General features: G+C 32.8%; 2 protein-coding genes across 6 annotated transcripts in view; both read left to right on the top strand.

The window, feature by feature from the left end:
- LOC133187886 (ATPase inhibitor mai-2, mitochondrial-like) overlaps nt 1-22,366 on the top strand; it is a 195,840-nt gene that overhangs the window by 87,853 nt on the left and 85,621 nt on the right. The window lies entirely within an intron of this gene.
- Nucleotides 2,385-22,366, top strand: part of LOC133187796 (solute carrier organic anion transporter family member 4A1-like) — a 36,515-nt gene continuing 16,533 nt past the window's right edge. The window contains exons 1-4 of one of the 5 annotated variants that reach the window (XM_061323208.1): nt 2,385-2,412; nt 8,141-8,211; nt 15,275-15,342; nt 17,819-18,058. In XM_061323208.1, the coding sequence (XP_061179192.1) occupies nt 17,819-18,058 (240 nt within the window). In that variant the 5' untranslated portion in view covers nt 2,385-2,412; nt 8,141-8,211; nt 15,275-15,342. Of the gene's footprint in view, nt 2,430-2,965; nt 2,990-8,140; nt 8,212-12,737; nt 12,831-15,274; nt 15,343-17,818; nt 18,059-21,151; nt 21,657-22,366 lie in introns of those variants that run through there. The other 4 variants (XM_061323213.1, XM_061323221.1, XM_061323226.1 and 1 more) reach the window with 4 other exon arrangements.

Raw genomic sequence — 22,366 nt, 5'->3', positions numbered from 1 at the left:
TAACTTAGCACTGGCGGATTTAGAGGGGGCCCACCCCCCACCCCACCCCTTTATGTCCAAAATATACATAAGATTTAATAAATCAATTTTTTTGGTGTGACTGTGGGTCCCTACCCCGACCCCAAACTGGTCGCCCCCCCCCCCCTTTCAAGATTCCTGGATCCGCCACTGCAGTTAGTTACAATGCGAGGAGAAATCTCAAAATGATGAAAAATTCTAGAATTGTTCAAATTGTTTTGTTTTTCCCCTCTTTTGGTTTGTGTGTTTTTCCCGGATAGAAAGATGTGGATGCTAAACAAAGAAAAAACTTGGAATGTCCTATTTTTAAAAATGTTTTTACTAACGCAAGTTAAAAAATCACGGATTTGTAGCTCTGGCTATCTTTCGCGCCATTTTATTCGTAACCGGAAGTAAGGTAAAAATGTGAGTGATATTGGTGACAGTGGGCAAGTGGCAAATTGGACGTTATCGTGTGAGCATGGTTGAGTGGTGCTGTTGTCTGGTATAGAACGGGGCTTGTATAGCTAGTATTAAAGTGGTATGTAACAATTGATAGGTGCCAAGTTAAGGACGATTTCTTGTTCTTTTTTAAAAGCACTTTCATTAATTAAGGTTGGTTAAATCAACAATATTGAGTCATAGTTTACATAGACGTTAGCATGGTTAGACATCATATGTATTCAGATAGATAAACACCCCAGCAAGCCCAGCTCATGTTAGTTTATAATTTATATGCCACGTGCAGGAAGTTTTTAAGCAGCTGGTAAGGAGAGCGCTGTTTTCCTTCCTCATTCAAATCAGAGACAGTCTGACACATCTGTTAAAATTCAAAAATACAATGTCATAATATTTTGTAGTGTCAGTTTAACCTGTGCATGTGTATGTTCTATTGGTTTCTGGTATATGTAATCCGTTTACAATAATATATGTTTAAATTACAAAAGAATGTGGTTCCTGAAGACAAGGCAATTGACAACTACACCAATTGTTGAAATCATTGAATGGATTGATGTACATCAAAATGGAGAATTCATAGTCATTTTCTTATTTTTTTTTCTACATGTTGATTACATTTGCAAACTTGAAAATGTTTAATGTAAACTGCCGGCTATATGAAAAGTTTGATTTTTTGTTCCTTTATACATTTGTTAAATCAGGGTTCTATGTCTCTCTTCATCTCTGTTATATTCTGTGAATGTATGTTTATATATGTGAAATAGGCCTGAGTATCGCAAACTACCTAACAATATAATACACATCTTGATAGAGTCCAGCAATACAACATATATCACGATACAGCTGTCAGCAATTGAATAAACTGATATCTTTACATATTTTTGGGTTGCATGTCTCTAGTCTCCACAGTAATAGGAAAAATATAAAATGAATATCTTAACACTGTTTATCAAAGTTTATTAAGGGTGGATTCTCAGACTCAACTTCTGAATTCTATTTGACCTACCTTGTTTTATGCCATTTTGCAACATTTAAATTCATTAGGTGGTAAGTAGATTTTTTCTAGTAAGATAATGAAAATTAACTTGTACTGTATCACAGTACATGCCTAATGATACGATATGCATATTCAATGTGAGTCCTTGCAATTAATACAATTGATGAATCTCTGTATCGTTACACCTCTAATGAAAAACAAGTCAGATCTACAATGTAGTTGTATTTGCCATCTTTTCTTTATCTGGAGGGATGTGACACAGATTGGCCAAACTTACAAGTTTCAATATTTTTAACCTGTCGGTGGATTTTGGAAATTGGAAATTTTAACCTGTACTTTAAAAGGTGGATGATTTGCAAAGAAAAAAAATAAGCAATTATAATGAGAAGGTATAAATATTTATTAAAAGTAGACATGTTCGGAATTAGCTAATTAATTTATACTTACGTACTTAATAATCAGGTGTTAAAGTGCATTTCTAATCTCAGATATTTTCACAATTTACTCATGTCAATAATCAACATTCTTTTTAGGATTGTGATCCACACCAGCCCTTACACTATGCCAGTCATGAAGCTTCACATGAAACCTTCTTATCAAAATTGAAAAGATAAAAAAACATCTAAACAGAGAAAAGTAGGGAAAAAAGAAATCTGTCCTCATTTTAATCTTGCTGGCCGAGTGGAATACCTCCACTGCTACCAGTAATTACTCTGGAGTCTTGGTGATTAACATACCTCATTTGGTAATTAATTTTTAATTAATTTTAACTAATTCAAAACTCTTAATTCCATTTAAAATGTTTATGCATGAGTGTTTCTTTCAGGTCATTATGCGATTTTTCTGCAAATATTTCCTTTGTTTACAGAGTGTGTTTACCTGTTGTTGTGCATTAATTTTCAATTTTTTTTTTTCTGCAGTGCACCGAACACTCCAAGTATAGATCAATCAAGAACCAGGTAGGCGGAAAAATCAGGTGTGTGTCTGGGATGCAGGTATTAATGAATATCCTCACTTGAGAATCATAATTGAGAATAATATTGTTGTTGGATCTCTCCTTGTATTTGTTTGGCTTTTACTTGTTTTTATTAGGCGCAATCTGCTGTGTTTGTTCCATTGTACATTGTACTGTCGGTAACAAAAATCTACAGGTGCTGGAGTGAAGTGGTACATATTTGTGTGCTTTGCCCTTTTCTAGAGGCTTTGAATATTTATCTCACTCTCTTTTTAATTTTCTTTTTCTTTTTTTTTGGTTTGGTGTACATAAATTTAATTGAATTGAAATCGATTCATTTTTTAACTTTTAAAAATCACCTTCTCCACCTCCATATAGCCTGTGGACAAAATTCTCTGATTTTTCTCGGTGCTTGGCAATTTGGAGAGATTTCTAGTATCAGTTGTCATCTGTTGGAGTAATTATTCTAGAGTTGCATTGCTCAGGGAAGCCTGGAAGAATTATTCTGTGGTGTACAGTGTCATAAGTCTTACTGAGTTGCTTGCTGAGTGGACATTTTTGCTCAGTTTCTTGATGTGTCTGTAAGTACTTTTTTTTTTAAATAAATAAGATATTGCTGATATTTAAAGTGCTGCTAAAAAAAAAAGAACATTTCCTTGTGTGCTGCCAGAAAGTGAAACTTGAGACATTGAAAAGTATTCTACATGGAAAACTAGTAATTAAATCAAGTAATATTAGACATGCCTTTGTTTTTGTTAATGTTGCAAAGCAGTGACATCTGTAATGGTGTTTGTAGTATTATTGTGCTATATTTGTAATTAAATGAGCAAATATTATAGAGTAGGAATACTTTAAAACCATGGTGGAGATGTGCAGGGATGATATGGGCACTAATGAGTTTACCAACCCCTGCTGATATATTGAGATGGGAGCTTTAGTGATATATGCAGATTTTGGGTTCCACATCTTGTAAAAATAATCAATTTCAACTGCATTGAGTCATCTAAGGACAAAGGTAGACAAGGTATAGGTAGTTCTCTCTTTAATGACTAAAGGCAAGATTACAGTAGGAAAGCTTAATTAAGACATGCAAATTACTTATTTTAAAGTTCTTGTCATCAGTTATGTAAAACTTAAAAAAAAAAAGAAGGAAATATTTCAAGACAGAGGTTCAAAGTCATTATTTTCTAGACAGTTTTGGAATTGGAGACTAAGTGTTCAGATTATTGACTGAGGAAGAATGTTGCAGTTTGTCATCAATTTCAGGCAGTAGTGGCTGGATTTTCGGTAGTGCATCAGGAAAAAGAGTAGGAGAGTCCGAGACTTTTAAGTAAAAATGAATAATTTAACGAAAAAAGTCTCTAACTTTGGAATTTTAAGATGTTCTTAAGTTATATGTCAAATATTCTTATTTCCAGTCAATAGCTTGTGTTTTCCCTAAGAACCAGCTACCAGCCAAATTGTCCTCTTCATTTGATGAAATTGCCGCTTAGAAATCAAAAATTTTAAAAAAATTATTGTAAGGTCCACGGAGATTTTGTTTATAAACCTCAACCCCTAGCCTGTTACAGTTGATCTCCAACCCTTTACTTTGAAATAAAGGGAAAACACTGAATAGTTTATTTCTCTGAATTTAGGTCTATGTTACATTTTGGGGAAAAAAACTCATTGTCAAGTATACACATGCATGGATGCACATTTTTATTTTTTTTTATTTTTTTTTATTTTTTTTTTTTATGTTGTCATTTCCAAAACCTAGTAATACCATATGAAGTTTAATGTCATCTTCACATTCATGGAGTAATTAATTAAATTGAAATGTTCCTGGCAGCAGAAGCTAGTTTTGATTAAATTTTCCCCAGAAAAGTACAGAACCAAATTAAATCATATATTCCCCAAGGACTCTCTGTGACAAGTAATTAAAAACAAATCTGAGAACAAATGATGAGGCAGAGGCGACAAGGTACAAACAAGGTGTTTAATTATGATTAAGAGAAGGATGGAGAATTCAAGACATGATTGAAACAAGATCTACGTGAACTCTGGAGACGATCAGGAGCCTTACACAAGGTGTTGGTGTTAACTTTCTGACATGAAAATTTAATGCAAGGGGGACCATAAACTGGGCCATGTGCTGAACACTTTATCATTCTTTTTTTTCAATTTTGGCTGTGTCTTTCCTTTTTTTTTGACCCTATATCGGCTACATCTGTGTCTCATGTAATAGAGATTTGGTGCGATTTCAGTCAATCAATAGATGACTAGCTGGAGCTGATGGAGGGTTGTTGAACTTTTTCCTGTCATCAAATTCAGGAAAGAAACCATATTAGTGATATTTTTAGTATATATGTACTTTGTGTTCATTTTTTCTGGAAAATTATGGTAGACCAGTCACCATGTAGACAGCTAAATTGCCTTGTTTAACTATGCTTATAAGACTTCTGTTGTGAATATTTGAAGGTCATCCATTCTGACATATAGGGGAAACTATTTTTGAGAGGATAATTTTTTTTGTTTTTTTGTCTGGAATTGCATTATTTTTCTTGTCTCTACATTCAGGATGGGAATGATATGAGGGATTTCATTATTAATCTAGGTTTTTGGAACCATCCAAAAAGTGAGTGGACTTGTATCTGAAGTTGGGACAAGATCTTGTATTTCTAAAACCATCTGGAGTCAGAGAATACTTGAAGGGATTGACCTATTAATGGAAATAGTCTGCATGTCTTAATTATCTTTGATGCCAGCTTATCTAGAAATCATCAGCTACAAGGAGATAATCTCAGAAACTGAATTCAGAGTGGGGGACTTGTGTTAGAGGACACAGAACTCAATTCATTCCCAAGGTCATCTTTTCTGAAGTTAGGTGAATTAAGGAGCCTATAAAGGGATTTTCCGTTTTTGTTGCATAAGGTATAATTTAGGTCAAAATGTTCATGATGAAAAATATCATTTAAAAAATGTCTCTTATTTCATGAAAAATTAAGACTTAATTGAAGTTAATTCTCATTCATAAATATTTTGTGAAGGGAGTTGGAGCTTCAGTTTGTGGTAAGTATGGTTCCTGCAGTAATCATATACCTCATAAATTTTCAAAAGAAATGAAGTGCAATACTTATATTTTAGATCATTTATTCTTTCATTTAAAAAATACATGTATAAATTAAAAATATGTGTAATATAATATAAATATTATGCATATTTCCTCAGATTAACCTGGAAAGTTTTGAAAGTGTTTTTTTTTCCTCTCTTTTTTTTTTAAAGATATAAACAGTTTTTGAGAAGTCTATGTGTATTTATAATTAGGAAATTAGGGGGATTGACTGGTTTTTATTTGACATTTTATTGTAAATCATATTCTTGCTCATTTTGGTCTAAGATACAGGTGACTCTTCATGGCTCAAAGTTCTTGAAAAGGGGGGGGGGGCTATTATTTTGTGAAGTCACTCACAGTACCTCTCATTAATATCTAACAAACAAATATATTTTGGAAAAGCAATGAAAGTTAAAAATGAATTTTATAAGACTAGACACCAATTTTGCCGCAAGTTGTGAGTGCCCTTGACCGTGGTGATTAAAACAGTTATGTATGCATGAGTACAACAAGCTCAAATGAATATCATTTATGCCTGTATTTGTGTGTACAAATGCATATTAACACTTCTTAATAAATATTTTTGAAATATTTTTGATAATAAATACTGTTATGCGATGTCTTCTTACAGGGAATTAATGAATAGAACAACAAACCACATTAATTTTAATTTATTTATAACCAAATCTGTATATTTACATAAAAAATGCAAAGGAATATCATTGATAAAATGTTTATAATTTCTAATTTTTTACTGTTATGAATGTGAAAAAATTACTTCCAGTTAAACTAGTTCTAAAAATAATCAAGAAACCGGGAAATTTCAGCGCTCTTGAAACGTCAAACTCTCGATCTCATGAAGTTTTTCTATGGTCCTGCTAACTAATTTAAGTATTTAGAGTCACCTGTAGTTGATGAAAAGACAGCCAGTTCTTAGTTCATGTCTTCTATTCAGTTGTGCCATCTGTGTTTCCTTATTGCAGTGTTAAATGGTTAAGATAGGTAAATATTTGGTAAAAGGCTGATTCAATGAATACCACTTATGCCAAACACAAAGTCATATTTTTGCTTTCCAAGAGTTTATTTTTGTTTAAGAAGATTATGTAAGTCAAGCCTGAAGAAAAAACACAAAACTGAAGTCTTCTTTTCCTTGTTGATTTCACAGCAACATCCCATTGTTTTCTTTCCATTAAGCATTTAGACATAGTGGACACTGGGTTTGACAGAATGATAAATGAGGGGTCCAGGCACATCACAAGGGTACACAGGTACCATCCATCAGGGACAAGGGAACGTCCTGTGTAGCAGCTAGTATTTAAGATTGGTTGTTGTTGTAAAGTTTAAGTTACCTTATTTTATTTTATGTAGGAACATATATATATTTATTGTTGATGTTGAGATTCAAAACACATGCATTCTGCATGAAAGTGTTTTAAAGGTAAATTTGTTTTGTTTTTTTTTATAGGAAAATGTAAATTATTCTTGCAAAAACTACAAATTATGATAATTACATTAAATTACACTTCTTATATTTCTGGGAATTATTTTCAAGGTAATGAAAATTAGTCAAGTTTAATCAAATAAAATATAGGTCTTTTAAAAGGGATGTAAAAATTATTTTCTACATTGTGACAGGAATTCATTTGTTTATAAAGTACAGTGCTGATGAAATTCTTTTAAAGGAGATATGGTTGTTTCAACATGTTGATCAGCAGATCAGACAGATAATGGCAAATAACTCAATTATTTCATTTGTAAAAATGTTGAATGAGGAAATTGATATTAAAATCAATAAATATAAAACTGAATATAAAAAATTTATGAGGAATGGAAATTATTGGGTGAGAATGAAACAATATTTTTCACATTTTAGTGTCACTCAGATTCAAAGAATATTTTTTTTAAAAACCTGTATCTTTATTCCGTGAAGTGCATGTCGTCAGTATTGAATCCCATGATGTCACTGTCAGCATTCAAGCTCAATGTGGTATTTAAAAACCTATCTAAAGGCATATATTGAGAAGTTGCAGCGTAGTGTTTATTCAGTGACATTCTCTGTACGTCACTGGTGCAAGTGCCGCATTGTATTTGACTGTCTATCATAACAGGTGGTTTGACTCTATATGGCCAGACAACTAACTGGAGCAGTATTATTTCTCCTAGTGTCCTTCTAAGGTCAGTTTTTTGTTGAAGATGTAATATGATTTATGTGAACATCGACTGCTAAGTATCATAAATTCTACGACCAGATGATCCCTCATTTGTAAGTAGCTCTTCTGATTTGTATGACATGCTGCCTCTCACCTTGTCCTGCAGGTATTATATTTGTTACCTGTGCCTACCTGGTTAGGGTATTAAGTGTTTAACACATCATGCGTCTGAGATGATAGGTATTGGGTGTAAAAGTATTAGTCTCTTCTTTTTTCCTGAATGGCAGAGATATAATTTTTCTCTGTATTGTTCAGGTGGTTGCAGTGACTTGTAAAATGTTTTTTTCTATATTATTATTAAATGCGTAGTGATTGTGGACAAAGCGTCTCATGTGGAATGTGTTTCTTCATAGTGGTAATTGGTCAGTAACAACGTATCGCCATCAGCGCCGATCAATATATATGTCTGTGGAAATTGTTTTTTGTAGGTAAAACAGAAGAAAATATAAAAATCCTACACAGATTTTAATACAGACGAGACTGTTTTATTCTCAAAGAGGTAAGTGGATTTGATATGTTCACTGAATTTTTTTCCGGTGTACAACACAATACCACACAAAGGGTAGTTTTAAGTTTTGCTTGCTAATACAGTACTGTTAAGAAAAAATGTTTTGCCCATTAATTAATGTTTAATTCAATTTAAACTTTTCCCACTGAACTGTCAAGTACTTGATTTAATATTACTTTCTTTGGATTCTCATTTTAAAACCACTAAACAAATTTACATTTCTGTTAGCACAAGGTTAGGGAGTTTGGAAAAAAAATGCAACAAAAGAATGACAAATGCAATGTATTAGTAAGGAAAATCTGGGATATGTCAATATTTTTTCAGGAGATTGTATGCTTCTTGTTTCAGCAAAGCTAAAATTGGAAAGTACTTTTCTTAAATTTGAACTCCCATTTTCAAATTCATTAAGTAAAGGTGTTGAACAAGGTAGGGACAGTCAATTTTTCAGAGATGATTCTGCTCTTGAACCACTAATTCTTTGGGATAATAGCTGACTACTTAAGTGTTTGCAAAACTGATATAATTAGGTACATGTAGGTTAAAATAAATATTTTCAAAACATGTCAGTTTAATGATTTTGACCTTAAACCGTATGAAGTTTTCATAGCAAAATTTCAAATCACAAATTTTACAGCCACTGACCAGAAAAAAGGTCAATTATGAGTTTAAAATGGACACCAATGCATTAATTAAGGCATCATAAAAACCAGACACTGATAATTTTATTCTAGTTTTATCTGCAGCTGTCTTCAGCTTGCTTTGTCCACTGGGTGGTAAATACCTACTCTATGTAAAATAATGAAATTTGGTCTATTTCTAAGTTGGATATAATGTCAGTTAGCAGTGTCAGAAAATGTTGAATGTCTGGAAATCAGTTTGTTAATTTCATTTTTGAAATTCAGAATATTTGAATATCAAATTCTAATTGTTACTGAAAGATTATACTCAAACTTTTTTTTTTTGATAAAGTCACAATGGAAAGGAGTTGTCTTGGAATTTTAAAAGCATTTTAAATATTTCTACTGAAGTTTTTAGGGTTTTTTTGAAACTCAAAATTTTTATAATTTCGTGGGTTCAAAAAACAGATATGCTGGTAGATAAATGACAATAAGTACTGTATAATTTAACAAAGTATATTATTTATGAGAGGGATTTTTCCCCCCAGAATGTATTATTTGAATATAAAGTTTAAAGTTTGTCTTGAATCTTAATGGATGGGATGGGTGTGTCAAGCTATACTAAATAGGACAAGACTATGCTGTAGAAAGCCTTGGATAAAAGGAATACCCAGGTATGACAAAGCCTGATGGATGCACAGGCAAGTTAGGATGTAATAAAAAGGTGTCGTATTTCTTTTCATGTTAACACATCAGAGGTTGTTAATTTGGCATAAATCACCATAGAGCTACTGAAGAAGAAGAAAAAAGATTTCTTTAAATTTATTCAGTTTTTTTTCTGAAGAAATGTATTCATTCTTTCATTCACAGTCTGAAAAAGTCTCTTGACAAAAAAGATGGGGATGCATGATTATATTATCATTAAATTTTCCATTTCTTGCAAAGTTGGACAGCATGTTAGTTGAGGTTTAAATGATGTGCTTTATGAATGATGGACCGTGAATGTTAATCCCTGGCTAGACTTGGGAATCTACGGAGATAATTATATATGATATTCAATGAAAATGACCGGACCAATCAGGAGGCTAATTTCACCTGTCAGAAAAAAAACTGGTTTAAAGTTGGCACCTTATTGAGAGATCTTTTAAATGACTTGCAATCAGAGATGATTATATTTCTTTTGAATGCCTGTGTCTTTTTTTATGACTGAATTGTGATGAATGTTATCAGAGAATTAATCAAACCTGTTTATCGCACACACTTAGAGAGGGGGAAAAGGCTATACAATGGGCATTCATTAGCAGGTATAACCACACTCAAAAACAATACTTTGCAGAAGTATATTGATTATTGAAATTGTGGATGAGGTTTTTATAAAGGGGTATGGTAAGACATTTTTGGTTTCTGACTGATAATACAAATTGTGGTAATGTTTAGCAAGTACACATGACTGGAGAAGGTGTTTGATGAGCTTGGTTTGTATTTTCAACCAGAGTAAAATAAGGAATGATGACAAAAAATATTGTAAACGTGTTGCTTGTTGGTAGGAAGGTGCAGAATAGTGGAATGAGTTACATACAATATAGTGATTCTGTTTAGTAAGCTGACAGGTTACTAGCTATGAATGATTGATTCAAACACTGCAAGTGAGGTGTGCCATATCACTAGTTTAACACTAAAGTACTTTGACAGAGCAGACATGTTATATCAGACATGCACTGTAGAAGCTATGTAAGATGTCACTCAAAATCTAGCAAGCTTTTCCTCACAGCAGAACTCATGACTGGCTGTCACTAAGGAGAGAATCTTATTTACTTGAGAAAATCTTTACATTCACTTGTCGGATTCTTTGCATACATGTATATATACCTTGTATTTTGTCTGATTTGTTTGGTATTGCCTAATTTACTTTTGTTTTTAGAACCTCATTTTATCAAGGGTTGATCAGTGATTTTTCTTTTTATCTGGCTTTAAGAACTTTTATTGTACTTTATAGTGGAAAAATTCCAGTATATATAAAAAAAAATGTTATTCTTATATGAGGGAGAGAAAAAAAAAAAACAAGAATGCCAAGTTAAAAAAAGCCACTTTCTCTGTTGTCTACCTAATAGAACAAGACAGACAGTGCAGACAGAAAGTGGCCGAGAGATAGAGGTACATTCAACCTTTTCAAAATTTTCATTTTAATTAAATGTTAGCTATGCAAACTCAAGTTGAAGTAGACAGCATTTGTTGGTTCTTATATGTGGTCCCACCCTACTGTGTATCTTTTATAATCTCTGCAGTGTTGTCTGGAGAATAAACCAAGGTCCAAGGTTTTCCTGTGGTGTGTGTTATTGAGAAATTTCTCAAATGCATTGTGTACCTGTATCAGGTGAGATAAATGCGAGTCTGTTGATGTGTGTCGCGTTAATTTTGCTGGGGGGTAGACAGACACAGAGTTAAACATTAGGATTTACTCCTTAATCAGTGCTGAAGATTACAGGGTGACTACACAATAAAAGTTGATGATTTTTCTGTTATTGGAGTTTTTTTCTAAGGCATCATTTGCTCATTAAGGTATGAAATGACAATTTTATTGACCTCTCTAAGTATAGGTCTGATTCAACAGGTAGTACTTAATGTTTCTTTTTGTTTTGTTTTTTTTTTTTTACAAAAGTTAGTAATCTGGTTTGAAGTAAAGAAGCAAATTTTGTAGACTGAAATGTAATAAAAAAAGAAATTTCTAATGTAATGAATGTAAATGAATGTACTCTAACATATAATTTCTTTTTCTCTATGATTAAGGTGAGTGATTTTCATGAATACCTATCCGTTTGATTAAATGTTGAGAGTTTTTGCTATATTTACTCAGTCTTTCTAAATATACCTCAATTTACATGATTTTTTATAGTGGGAATTTGATGTTATATCCCTATTTACTGGCCATGTGGACAATAAACTTGCTATTGTCGGAATGGTTAGTAAATAGGTGTTTTATTATACCAATGCAATCACCATCTGGATAAAAACCAGAGAAGTTCTGAGATGAAATGCGAGAGCTGTTGAATGGTGCTGGTGAATAGTACGACAACTATTTCACCATGGGTAAATTGCCCAAAAACTATATCACAATAGAGGTTGTTAAGAAAAAAATGGCAGGTTTTATTCGTCATATTTCTGTGTAGAAAAATACAGTGGTATAATGAAAAGAACTAACATATTCTACTATTAATATGTAGAAGAATGGCTCTTTATTAAAAAAAGTTAATCTCTAAAAAAGAGTAACTATAATTGCTCATTGATCAGAATGTTAGTTGATCAGCGTAAAAAGTGCATGCAGCTCTCTTTTTTATAGATTAATTTCCTTTCTGGCACAGAGTGGTATAGATTTGGCAACAATTAAGGAATTAATTGCCCAATTAAGAAACACTTCATGCAATGCCAGGTATGCGTTTTTCACGAGCAGGATCTAGTGATAGACTTGGTTGAAGTTCCTCTGTACTCATTCTTTGTGAATTACCATCATTTTTGTAGATATTTTTAACTCTCTGTTTTCTTTTGAGCTATATCACAGGGTTTGATTTTTTTTCCCCACTCTCTATCAATTCTACATCTTGCATTAATGATCATCTTACCACACACTGAGACTATAAATAAAACAGCAGAATTTAATTACATTAATCTAATCATCTTGTTTTAAAAAAGTGCTAATGGAATTTCTTATTAACATGGAATTTTTTATATAAAAGTTGACCTGAAATCTCTGATTAGCAATGCACGTCATCCGAAATTCCGTGACAGTTAACCTCTGTATATAATGTCTCCACCAATATATTTCAGCCTTATATCAGCTGTGTTTGTTAGAGTGAGGATGTGGCCATACCGATTGTTGTTTATTTTTATTGTGTAAATCACTACAAATAGATAGACAGGTATGTTATAGGCATTATTGATGTGAGCCAATCATGGGATTTTACTTGTGGACTCATCTTTAATCTCTCTTGCAAACAGGTAAATTGAAAAATATCCTAAAATTGTATCAATGTTTAATTAAGTCAACATGACAATTTTGTGATGAATTTGTTGACTGTAATCAGATTTAACCTATTGTGAGTTGATATATTGTCACTTAATAGGCACAATAGATAAAGTGTCTATCGACTTTTCAATACTTACGATTAGATAAATTCAATGACTGGAAAATCATTTTTATATCAATGATAAAACATCAAAAGATTCAGTACAAAAGATGAGGTATACTCCCTGCAATGAAGTTGTAGTTACCCCCATCCCTCACCCCATCCAACTTCTAGGGGGAGTAAATGAGGATCAGCTTGTCTGTTTGTCTGTGTAGCTGTATGTCTATAGATTTAAATTAATTAACTATACTTGAGGCATTTAGTGTGAAATTGTTCCAAGTATTAGGGGATGCATACTAAATTTATTATAACTAAAGGGAAATATATTGAAATTACCTTGTCTATATCTATTGATTCATCTGTATTTATGTATATCTATAGATGCAAGGTTATTTTTAGTATAAATATACACATTTCAGTAATTATTGAATTACAAATAATTTTCAGCTAAGACATTCTTTACACAAGTACACTGAACAAGTATTCTTCACACTGAACAAGTATGTTTTATTATTCATGAAATGAGTTTTCTAAATTTTCTTTTTTTCTTCTATGACCAAAATATGAAGTCATTCAAATGTCTTGCAGGGGGTATTTGTCCCATTAGGACTGCTCTTAAGTTAATCAAGTCCTGGTTAATATATCTATTTTCAGACATGTTTTTTCCTTAGTTAACTATTCAACATAATTGTATATTTCTGTAAGTCCTACAGACTGATAAAAACCTTTGCTCAATGCCGACAGCATAAGTCTATGTGTAATTACACCATCTTAAGTTTGTAAACATAAAACAGAGGAGAATACTGCGAACAGATGATAAAAACTATTTAATACTTGTACATTGTGCCAGACTACTATTGTGTTTATTTCTTTCAGTTGAACGTAAGTATAATTTATCAAATTAAATTGTATCTACTGCGTCTTATTGGGAATTAATATGATAAAATAGGAAAATATGTTGGTTGTTGAGTTTTGTTTTGTTTTTTTTTCTCCAAATGTCGCATCATTTTTAAATGAAAACAAGCATTTTATAATATCTTGGAAAAAATTTAATGTCCTATCTTTTGTGTTTTTTTTTTGTGCATGTATTTTCATCTTGGGACTTAAGTTGCTTTTGAAAATGAAGAGGTATAAAAAGACTCTCTGTATGTAGATATTTACTTGGCCGTCATTGTCAACTTTGATTTTTAAATTTGCAAGAGAGACAACTCTGCAATGTCTATTAGTAAGATGAATACAGGCTTGGCAAATTACTGCAATGCTCATATGATAAATGATTTATCTTTATCCTGTCTTGAGTATTTAAAATGGAATCTCTCAATCTCTCTCTCTCTCTCTCTCTAGAGAGAGAGAGAGAGAGAATATGATACTTTCATTTATAGAAAGTACACATATATTTTGATATGTAATTTTTTATTCACACTTGTCTAACATTTCTAACTTTAAACCCCTGGAATTCTTTACAATCTGGGTCATACATTATTGCATATTCTTAAGTCAGTGTAATATTGATTCTATTTCTATAGATCTGACCCTTTCTTCACATGCCTACAGATATGTCATCTTATATCACCCAACAGATTTGATTGTTTCAAGAAAAATAATACTTTTCTTGCCTCCAGTCTTGATGGGCAATGCATGCAAATTAGGGAGCATTAACCTATAGATCTGTTTGGTTTAATTGGAGTCTTTTAATCTGACCAAGTTATCCCAGAACCTTTGATGTTAAGAATCTTTAACCTGTAGGACTAACTCCCTGGAGTTTTTGCATTGGACCCATTCCTATAAATTATGATTGGCATTTTTTGATTGCCATTTTAATTTGAAGGCTGAGTAAACAGACCAAACACTTTGGCCAAGTTCCATCTTCCAAGAAAAGATAAATGAATTGGAGACTTTGTAATAGCAGCTCAGTGACGGATACTGTTGTCAGACAGACTATCTAGTCAGCATCAATCACCAAAATTGTTAAACTGAGATCTGATGAATGAGACAAAATTCTAGTTACAATTCACACCTGATTACATCTCCATCACAGACTAAAGCTTTTTGTGATATATGGAGAGAAATATTGAAAGATAGTGAGAAAGAAAAACTATCCCCTAGAAACAATGACATAAAAAAAGGGGGAAAACTGCTTCTAATTCTGTTATCGTTTAAAAGTTTACTTACCTCATCTCGCATTTCTAATTTATCAGAAAAGTTCTGAATTAGGGCTTTACTCTGTATATAGGTCAGTGTTTCTTGCATCTTCAAGATAAAACTGTCCTGGTTAATTTAAACAAATTATTTCATCTGTGTTTGCATCTTTTTCAGATGGTGATCAAAGAATGCTGTTGAAAAGATAAAATCTTTCAGAGACCTAACTGACCTCAATCATTAAGGTAATTATCATGCCATCACAGGTACAAGATCTACCATAAATTAAGATTTAAAAAAAATATTTACTCAAGAATCAGGCAAAAGTGAAGGGTGAGTATAGAAAAGAGATATACACTGGCTGTGAAACTGACATGCCTATGTACCTGTTGTTATAGTGAGAGATTAGGAGCTAATTAGAGGCTACAGAAATATTATTGAAGCTGTCGTTGAGCAGACTTCCTTCTTTTTAGCCCAGTAATAGAGATGCATAAGCTTCTGTGGTTTTTGGCAGTTTGTGGTTTGGGAATGCAGTGAGAAGGGGCCATTTGTTATGTCACTGTCATACAGACTGGCTGTTTAGTTTCTGTAGGATTTTTCTTTATTATCTGAAAGAGGCAGAAGGATAAAAGTAGCCCAGTTCTAAACAGCAAGTATGCATGTCTGCAATTTAATATAAAATCAGCTAGATTTTATGTTTTTTTTTGTTGTTGTTTTTTTTTTTTCATGTGGAATTAGTGTGCAAACTGTAAAAAAAAAAAATTTAAATGTGAAATTCACTTTAAAAGATGATTTTTTTTTTTAAATTGTGGTTAAAAACTTACAAAATTTAAAATTCACAAATAAATATTTTACTGAAGCTTTACAAATAAAATATGAATATAACTGAAGGCGTAGTACCAGTATCTTGTTTGCTTTCGCAACATGGGATACCCAGGATAAGAGAAAGGGAAATTGAGTTAGTAGCTTTTTAAGTTGAAGATTTGAGGGCATATAGTTTTTGGTCAGTCCTTCTGTTTGTCTTTAGTCCACGATATCTCTAACCTGTGCCATAACTTTTGAATGGTGGGGTTAAAGCTTTCATATTTCACACATGTATTCCTTGTGACAAGATCTTTCTTTGGGTACCAACATTTGACCTCATGACCTTGACCTTGGATTTTGACTTACTTCTGAAAGAATAAAATCAATTTTTTCTTATGACCAGAACTCTTGAACAATTAGTTCTAGGACTATCATATTCCATGTGTGTATTCCCTGTGAAAAGACCTTCTTTGGGGTACCAACATTTTTGACATTGTGACCTTGACTTTTGACCCACCTTAGAAAAACTTTAACTTTGGCCATAACTTCTGAACAACCAGTGCTAGGGCAGTAATGCTTATTACTTACATGTATGACAAGACATTTCTTTGGATACCAACAACTTTGACCTTGTGAAGTTGACATTTGAGTTTGACTTGTTTTTGTAAGACTTCAACCTTGGCAGTAACTTCTGAATGGTTGTTGTTAGGGCTTTCATATTTCATGTGTGTATTCCTTGTGGCAAGATCTTTCTTTGGAAACCAATATTGTTATCCTCATGGCCTTGAACTACAAGTTTGACCTATTTTTGTAAAACTATAACCAACTTTAACCTTGGCCATAAATTCTGAATGGTTGGTACTAGAGCTTTCATATTTCACAAGTATGTTACTTGTGACAAGATCTTTCTATGGATACCAACATTTTTGGCATTGTGACCTTGACCTTGGAGTTTAAACTACTTTTTGAAAGACTTTGATCTTGTCAATTAGCTGTTATGCGGGGCCATCAGTGTTTTTTTTCTTTAATGTAATATATTATTATTTTATTCATGAAAGATATTGTTCAAGTAACATCTTTATTCGCTCATTAGTTATTATTGGTACAAATGTTAAAGTAGTTAATTCTTTTCTTTGCCTCCAAATAACAAGTAATTTGTTTATCATGAATTGATTTAGTCCTTTTTTCAAGCCTATTTATCAACAATAAGATAATTTGTCTTGTTATTGCTGCCAGAGGGATAATCACTCAGTCTGTCCTCCATATGGTCTTGTATTCTTCTGCTGAATCAGCATCATTCAGGAATAGATTTTTGTCCTTAACGAGTTCAGAGTCTTGCTAAATCTTAGCCACATCCCTAAACTCCTTACAAATCTATTGTGCAGCCTTTGCACTGAAGGCCAAGCACTTTTGTGACCATGGAAGAGGAAAACAAGAATCAACATTTGGCAGTGCAAATCTCATTGAATACATCCTGTTGCAAGGTCATCTTGATATCATATCCCATTTCATGTACATTGTAAACCAGAAATATTAGCTTAATTGGATGACAATGTCTGCTCTTTGTATTTAATAAGTATATTTGTGAATAACTTGAAATAACATTAAGTAACTTAAGCACAAGACTAATTTAATATATACTCCCTGTATCTTGTTCATAGATCTTTTTCACTTACATTGTTTTCTTTATATTATGACTTATTGACAGCAATGTCATTGGTCAATTTGTAGCAAAGTGACTTGATTTGTACTTAAAACAAATTTGTCCTGATCAGTGTTCTGTCTCTGTGCTCTGAATGCACAATATTGATCAGTCTTGAAACCACACTTTGATTTTTCTTCAGTAGAGTAAAGGAGGGCAGATTAGGAGCAATAAATCAGTGGTTAACTTTACATTTCTGTCCCTATCGATTGTAGATGACGAAAGAGAAGTCACACCTGAGTGACTCCACAGAGTATTCCTATATGCCTAATGCCTCCAATGTAAACACACCAGATGAGAAAGTCTACGTAAGTCCATTTAACAACATGGACCCTGCAACAGATGAGACAGAGGAGGAGACTTGTGGGTGGCTGGGGTGCCGCCCTGTCGTGTTGAGGAGGTTCCGCCACCCCACCTGGGTCCTGGTGTTCCTGTGCTGGGCTGGGGCTATACAGGTTAGTTAATTACCTGTGTTACAAGGTGTGAGGTAAATTTACAACTAATTAAATGTCCCTGTGAATGAGGGATATTCTTTTTTTCATTCAAAGTTGAAATAGAATGGGAGTGTGTTGCTGTTTGTCATTTTGTTATCTGTATTGGGAAGGGGTTAGGGAGTGGGGAGTATATATAGTGTGATTATTTTCTTTAGGGAGAGGGAGGAGGGTACGATAGTTATATATTTAAGGTGAGATGGGGGTAACATGTTTGGGAATAGGGTATGGAAGTATTTAGGGTTGATTAATAGTGTAAAGAAAAACAGAACATAAAAATTAAAGTTTTCTTAGTGTACAGATATAAGATTATTCAACAGGTTTAAGTGTCTACTCATGTAGAAAAAAAGGAATGTTTAGTTGTTGTGACCAGAATGTTAATTAATAACAGTGCTTGTTTTTTTTAAAGCATTTTATTCATTATTAAGGCACAGTAGATTTTATTACTGCAGTATGTAGGCTAGTAAAGCTTATCATGTTGAAAACTCAGGTAGAGAAATCTCCCATAAATCAACCACCCTAAAATTACCTATGATGATTTGGGGTACAAATGGTTCACAGTATTATCTGCATATTTCTAATTCACATTCAAGGATTCATTTTATTGACAGGTTTTCTCAGCTTAGATTTCATTTTTTTTTCCCATTGACTGAGGTATTAGGGCAATGGTCCACACTAATTGGTCAGTAATCAGTGTACCATACAATAGGAGGAGGGTGTATTTAATTTACCGTGACTGACGGCTCTTTGTTGATGTTTTCTCAGCCTTTTACCCCTGCTCAGTGATGCTCTTGCATTTAATTTTTTTGCTGTTTGCTGAGCAAACATTGTTTCTTTATAATCTGATCATCCTTCCTTTCACAGCTGAGTTTTTGCATGTCATCATTGTAAAAATTGTTTACCTTTTTTTTGGATGTAGGGTTTTTTGACAGGTGCTTGTGTATCTTATTGCTGGATTAAACACTTATAATAACACAAAAATAAACTCCTGTAAAGAAGGTCATATATGTAAGAATGTGGCATGTCTCGTACAAGGGATCCATACTTGAATGAAAATTTTATTTAAAATAAAATAATAGGAATGATGCACATGAGAAGTTTTTTAATCCTGGAAAAGAGACCAGTCAATGTTATGAATGATACAACAAAGTGATCCTCATTTCCTCTAGGTTTAAAACATTCTATACTTATTGAAAACTGTAAAAGTGGAAATTTTAGCGAGACGCAAATTTAGCAATTTACTCTTAAAAATTGGTATTTATTTTCAGCGAGAATTAATTTTAGCGATTTTAAAATGCTCACAAAAGAAGCTATTACAGATAAAATGCAATTAATTTTAAGCGATCTCAGCACCCTCACTAATAATGCCAAAATTAATATAATCCTTGCTAAAAATTCTGCTTATACGTTATTACAAATATTACATTTATAAGTTTCTTGGCGCTTTGCAAAGCACCAGGAAACTTATTTGTTTTACTGCAATGATAACTGATATGCAGCTTTATATAGTTATGGAAACAGTACATCATATTCAGTAAAGAAAGAAAACTGCGAGTTATAATCAAAATAAATACTTCGTTAACTTAAATATCATCAGTTTTAATGAGGTCTAAAATAATTGTCAAACAATGGAACAGTTGGTGATATATTTAAGGAATTTAAAGTTTTACAAAGTTGTCTATAATCTTTATTCTACTCTATGTAATCATTTGAATCGTATATTAATTACTCTGCATACCATGTATTATAACCTAATCTTTTGATATATTTACTGAAAAAATTGGTGCATGTATATACTTCAGCTTGGTCTGAGAGATTTATAAAGACACTGATAATTGAGACAACAGAGTAGTATGGAAGTCTATACTAATTAAGTCATTATGTTAATGAAGATTAGGAATAAAATGATGCACTTTAAGGGTAAACATTGCACATCCTGCTACATAACAGAAGAAAGTTGTCAACACATTAGAATTATTATAAGTGTACACAAATGAGTGTAGTATATTACTTAGTGTGAATAAGTTTACATGAATAGTAAGGATTTTAAATAGTACGTGTAACTTTAAAGCCACTGAGTAAATAAAAATTCAGTTTATAAGGGTGTTACATATATCTTTATTGAATCTTAACAAAAGACCTATTTGGAGAGAAAGTATATGTGAATAAAAACATCAAAAGAGCAGTGACACTTCAGGATCTGTAAATATCTAAGGGATTTAGTTTTGTGCTATACCAAAGGAAATATTCTGTTGGTTTACTGGAGCTTGATGTAAATCCATCAGTATACTTTTTTAGGAGGTTTAGCCTTCTTGGACTGAAGGCAATTTATTGCAGGCTCTCCATTTTTGCCTTTTGGGATTCCAAGAGTTTTTGTCATATCACTGGTGCAAAATTGCTAATTTCACGGACATTTGTTCATTTTTTGCATACACAATTGGAAAGGAAGAAATTCAATATTATAAAGGAAGTGTGGTGTGTGTGAAGTCACATTTTACGTCATATACTATAGTATTGCTCTTTTGACAAACAATATTGTGCTGATTTGAACAAATAATATTGGCAGTTTTATAAGTCATCCTTTGGTAAATAGAGTGGATGAAAATATATGACTGTTATGTGCCTACGTATTGTATTACTGACAATGATGGCAGACTAGGGAATTGGTTTTGTGCATTATTTGTAATTTACTGAATGAGTTTGACGATCTGGGAAGATTTGTACAGATTATATTGCCATACTGACGAGTTTATTTCATTACATCAAGATTCATTTCCATAAGAGGACTGAATAAAAAAGGCGTCCAATGGTGCCAGGACACAGGCGTGGTCATAAGATATTATGGTCAGTGGTGTACATGATATCATCTTACAGTTCGCTTTAATGATAATTGACACCCTTGATCAGGATATTGATACTTGTACTGGATTTACTGACTCTTATTTTCACTGTTACATGAAGATTTTCCTCGTTATGCTGGGCTGAGTACTACGGAGGATCATCAAACTTCCTGTATCTTTCGGATGTTTCAAAAACCACTTGCGCATCACCATGTAAAAAAAGAAGCAAGGAAAAAAAGTGAGGTTCATTGAAAGGTTGCATTGTGTTTGTGCACAGTATCAATAATTTATATTTTTATGAGTGGTGGTATTGCTGGGATAAGATGAGTAAGAAATTAAAACGGTGTCTTTCTGGAGATGTGGACAGTATAGAGATGTACATACTGCCAGAGTCAGACCCTGGGGAGGGACTAGAGGGGTCATACCAAGGTAAATCCTACAGCTCTACGTTAGACTCGACGATGGAAGGCAGTATCTCAGGTGTGTGTCGTAATACAGAAGATTATAACAAAAGTGAAGTATCTGATTTGTACACAGAAGTATCTGGCAAAATGGAGGGTAGATCTGACTCCTCGAGGAAGCAGTCCTCCCAGGGTAAGGACGACTGTCCTGAAGAAGAACCTGCCTATTGCTCTTACTGTGGCTTTCATTTTTTGAGATTTACCTCGATCAGTTTCCGAGTCCTCATACTGCTAGCTCTTTCTGCTTCGGCCTTTGTACAGGTATAGTATTTGATCTTATGCATTATTTGCCTTTCATTCTTTGGGAAAAAAATGCTTGATATTTTTGTTCAGATTAAAGAAATATATGAAGTCATTAACTTTTATCAAATAGGTCATTACTTGTTGAGAATACGCCCATCAGTGCAGTGTTGAGTTTTTACCTCAAATACAATACTGTTGCTTAATGATTATTGGTAACTTGATATGGATATATATATTCTTACCTAATGATGTTTACTCAGTGCACCATAAACTATAACTATGTCAATACTGTAGACAGAACAGGATCAGATGGAAGTTAACTAGCTATATTTTTTTTATCCCAGTTTTTATTACAGTCAAATCTCTTTCTGGGGGTGTTGGAAAATATTCCCACTTTTTATATAATTTTAGCTTGCAGACATTCAGATTGCATATTGATCACTTCTGGGAAGAATTTCCAGTACCAAAAAAATTTATTAACCTTAATGTGGTGTTTTTTTAACATTAAATGTGGATAACTTTGGCATAGACCTTGAAAGATTCATGGATACTCCACTATTATGTACCAACATTAATGTAATACATGAATTTTGAAACCCTGAAGTTTTCAGTTTTTTAAGGGTTTTAAATTAGAAAGTATTGCATTGGTGTGTTAATGTATTTTGTGGTAATGTCATTGAAGCCTTTGGGGTCCTTACTTTCTGGGGATTGGAGAATTATAGCCTGTT

The sequence above is a fragment of the Saccostrea echinata genome, unplaced genomic scaffold, assembly GCF_033153115.1.
Source record: "Saccostrea echinata isolate AGI-Se365-2 ecotype Australia unplaced genomic scaffold, CSIRO_AGI_Sech_v1 ptg000001l, whole genome shotgun sequence".
Lineage (NCBI taxonomy): Eukaryota > Metazoa > Mollusca > Bivalvia > Ostreida > Ostreidae > Saccostrea > Saccostrea echinata.
This window is presented reverse-complemented; position numbering and strand designations above follow the sequence as displayed.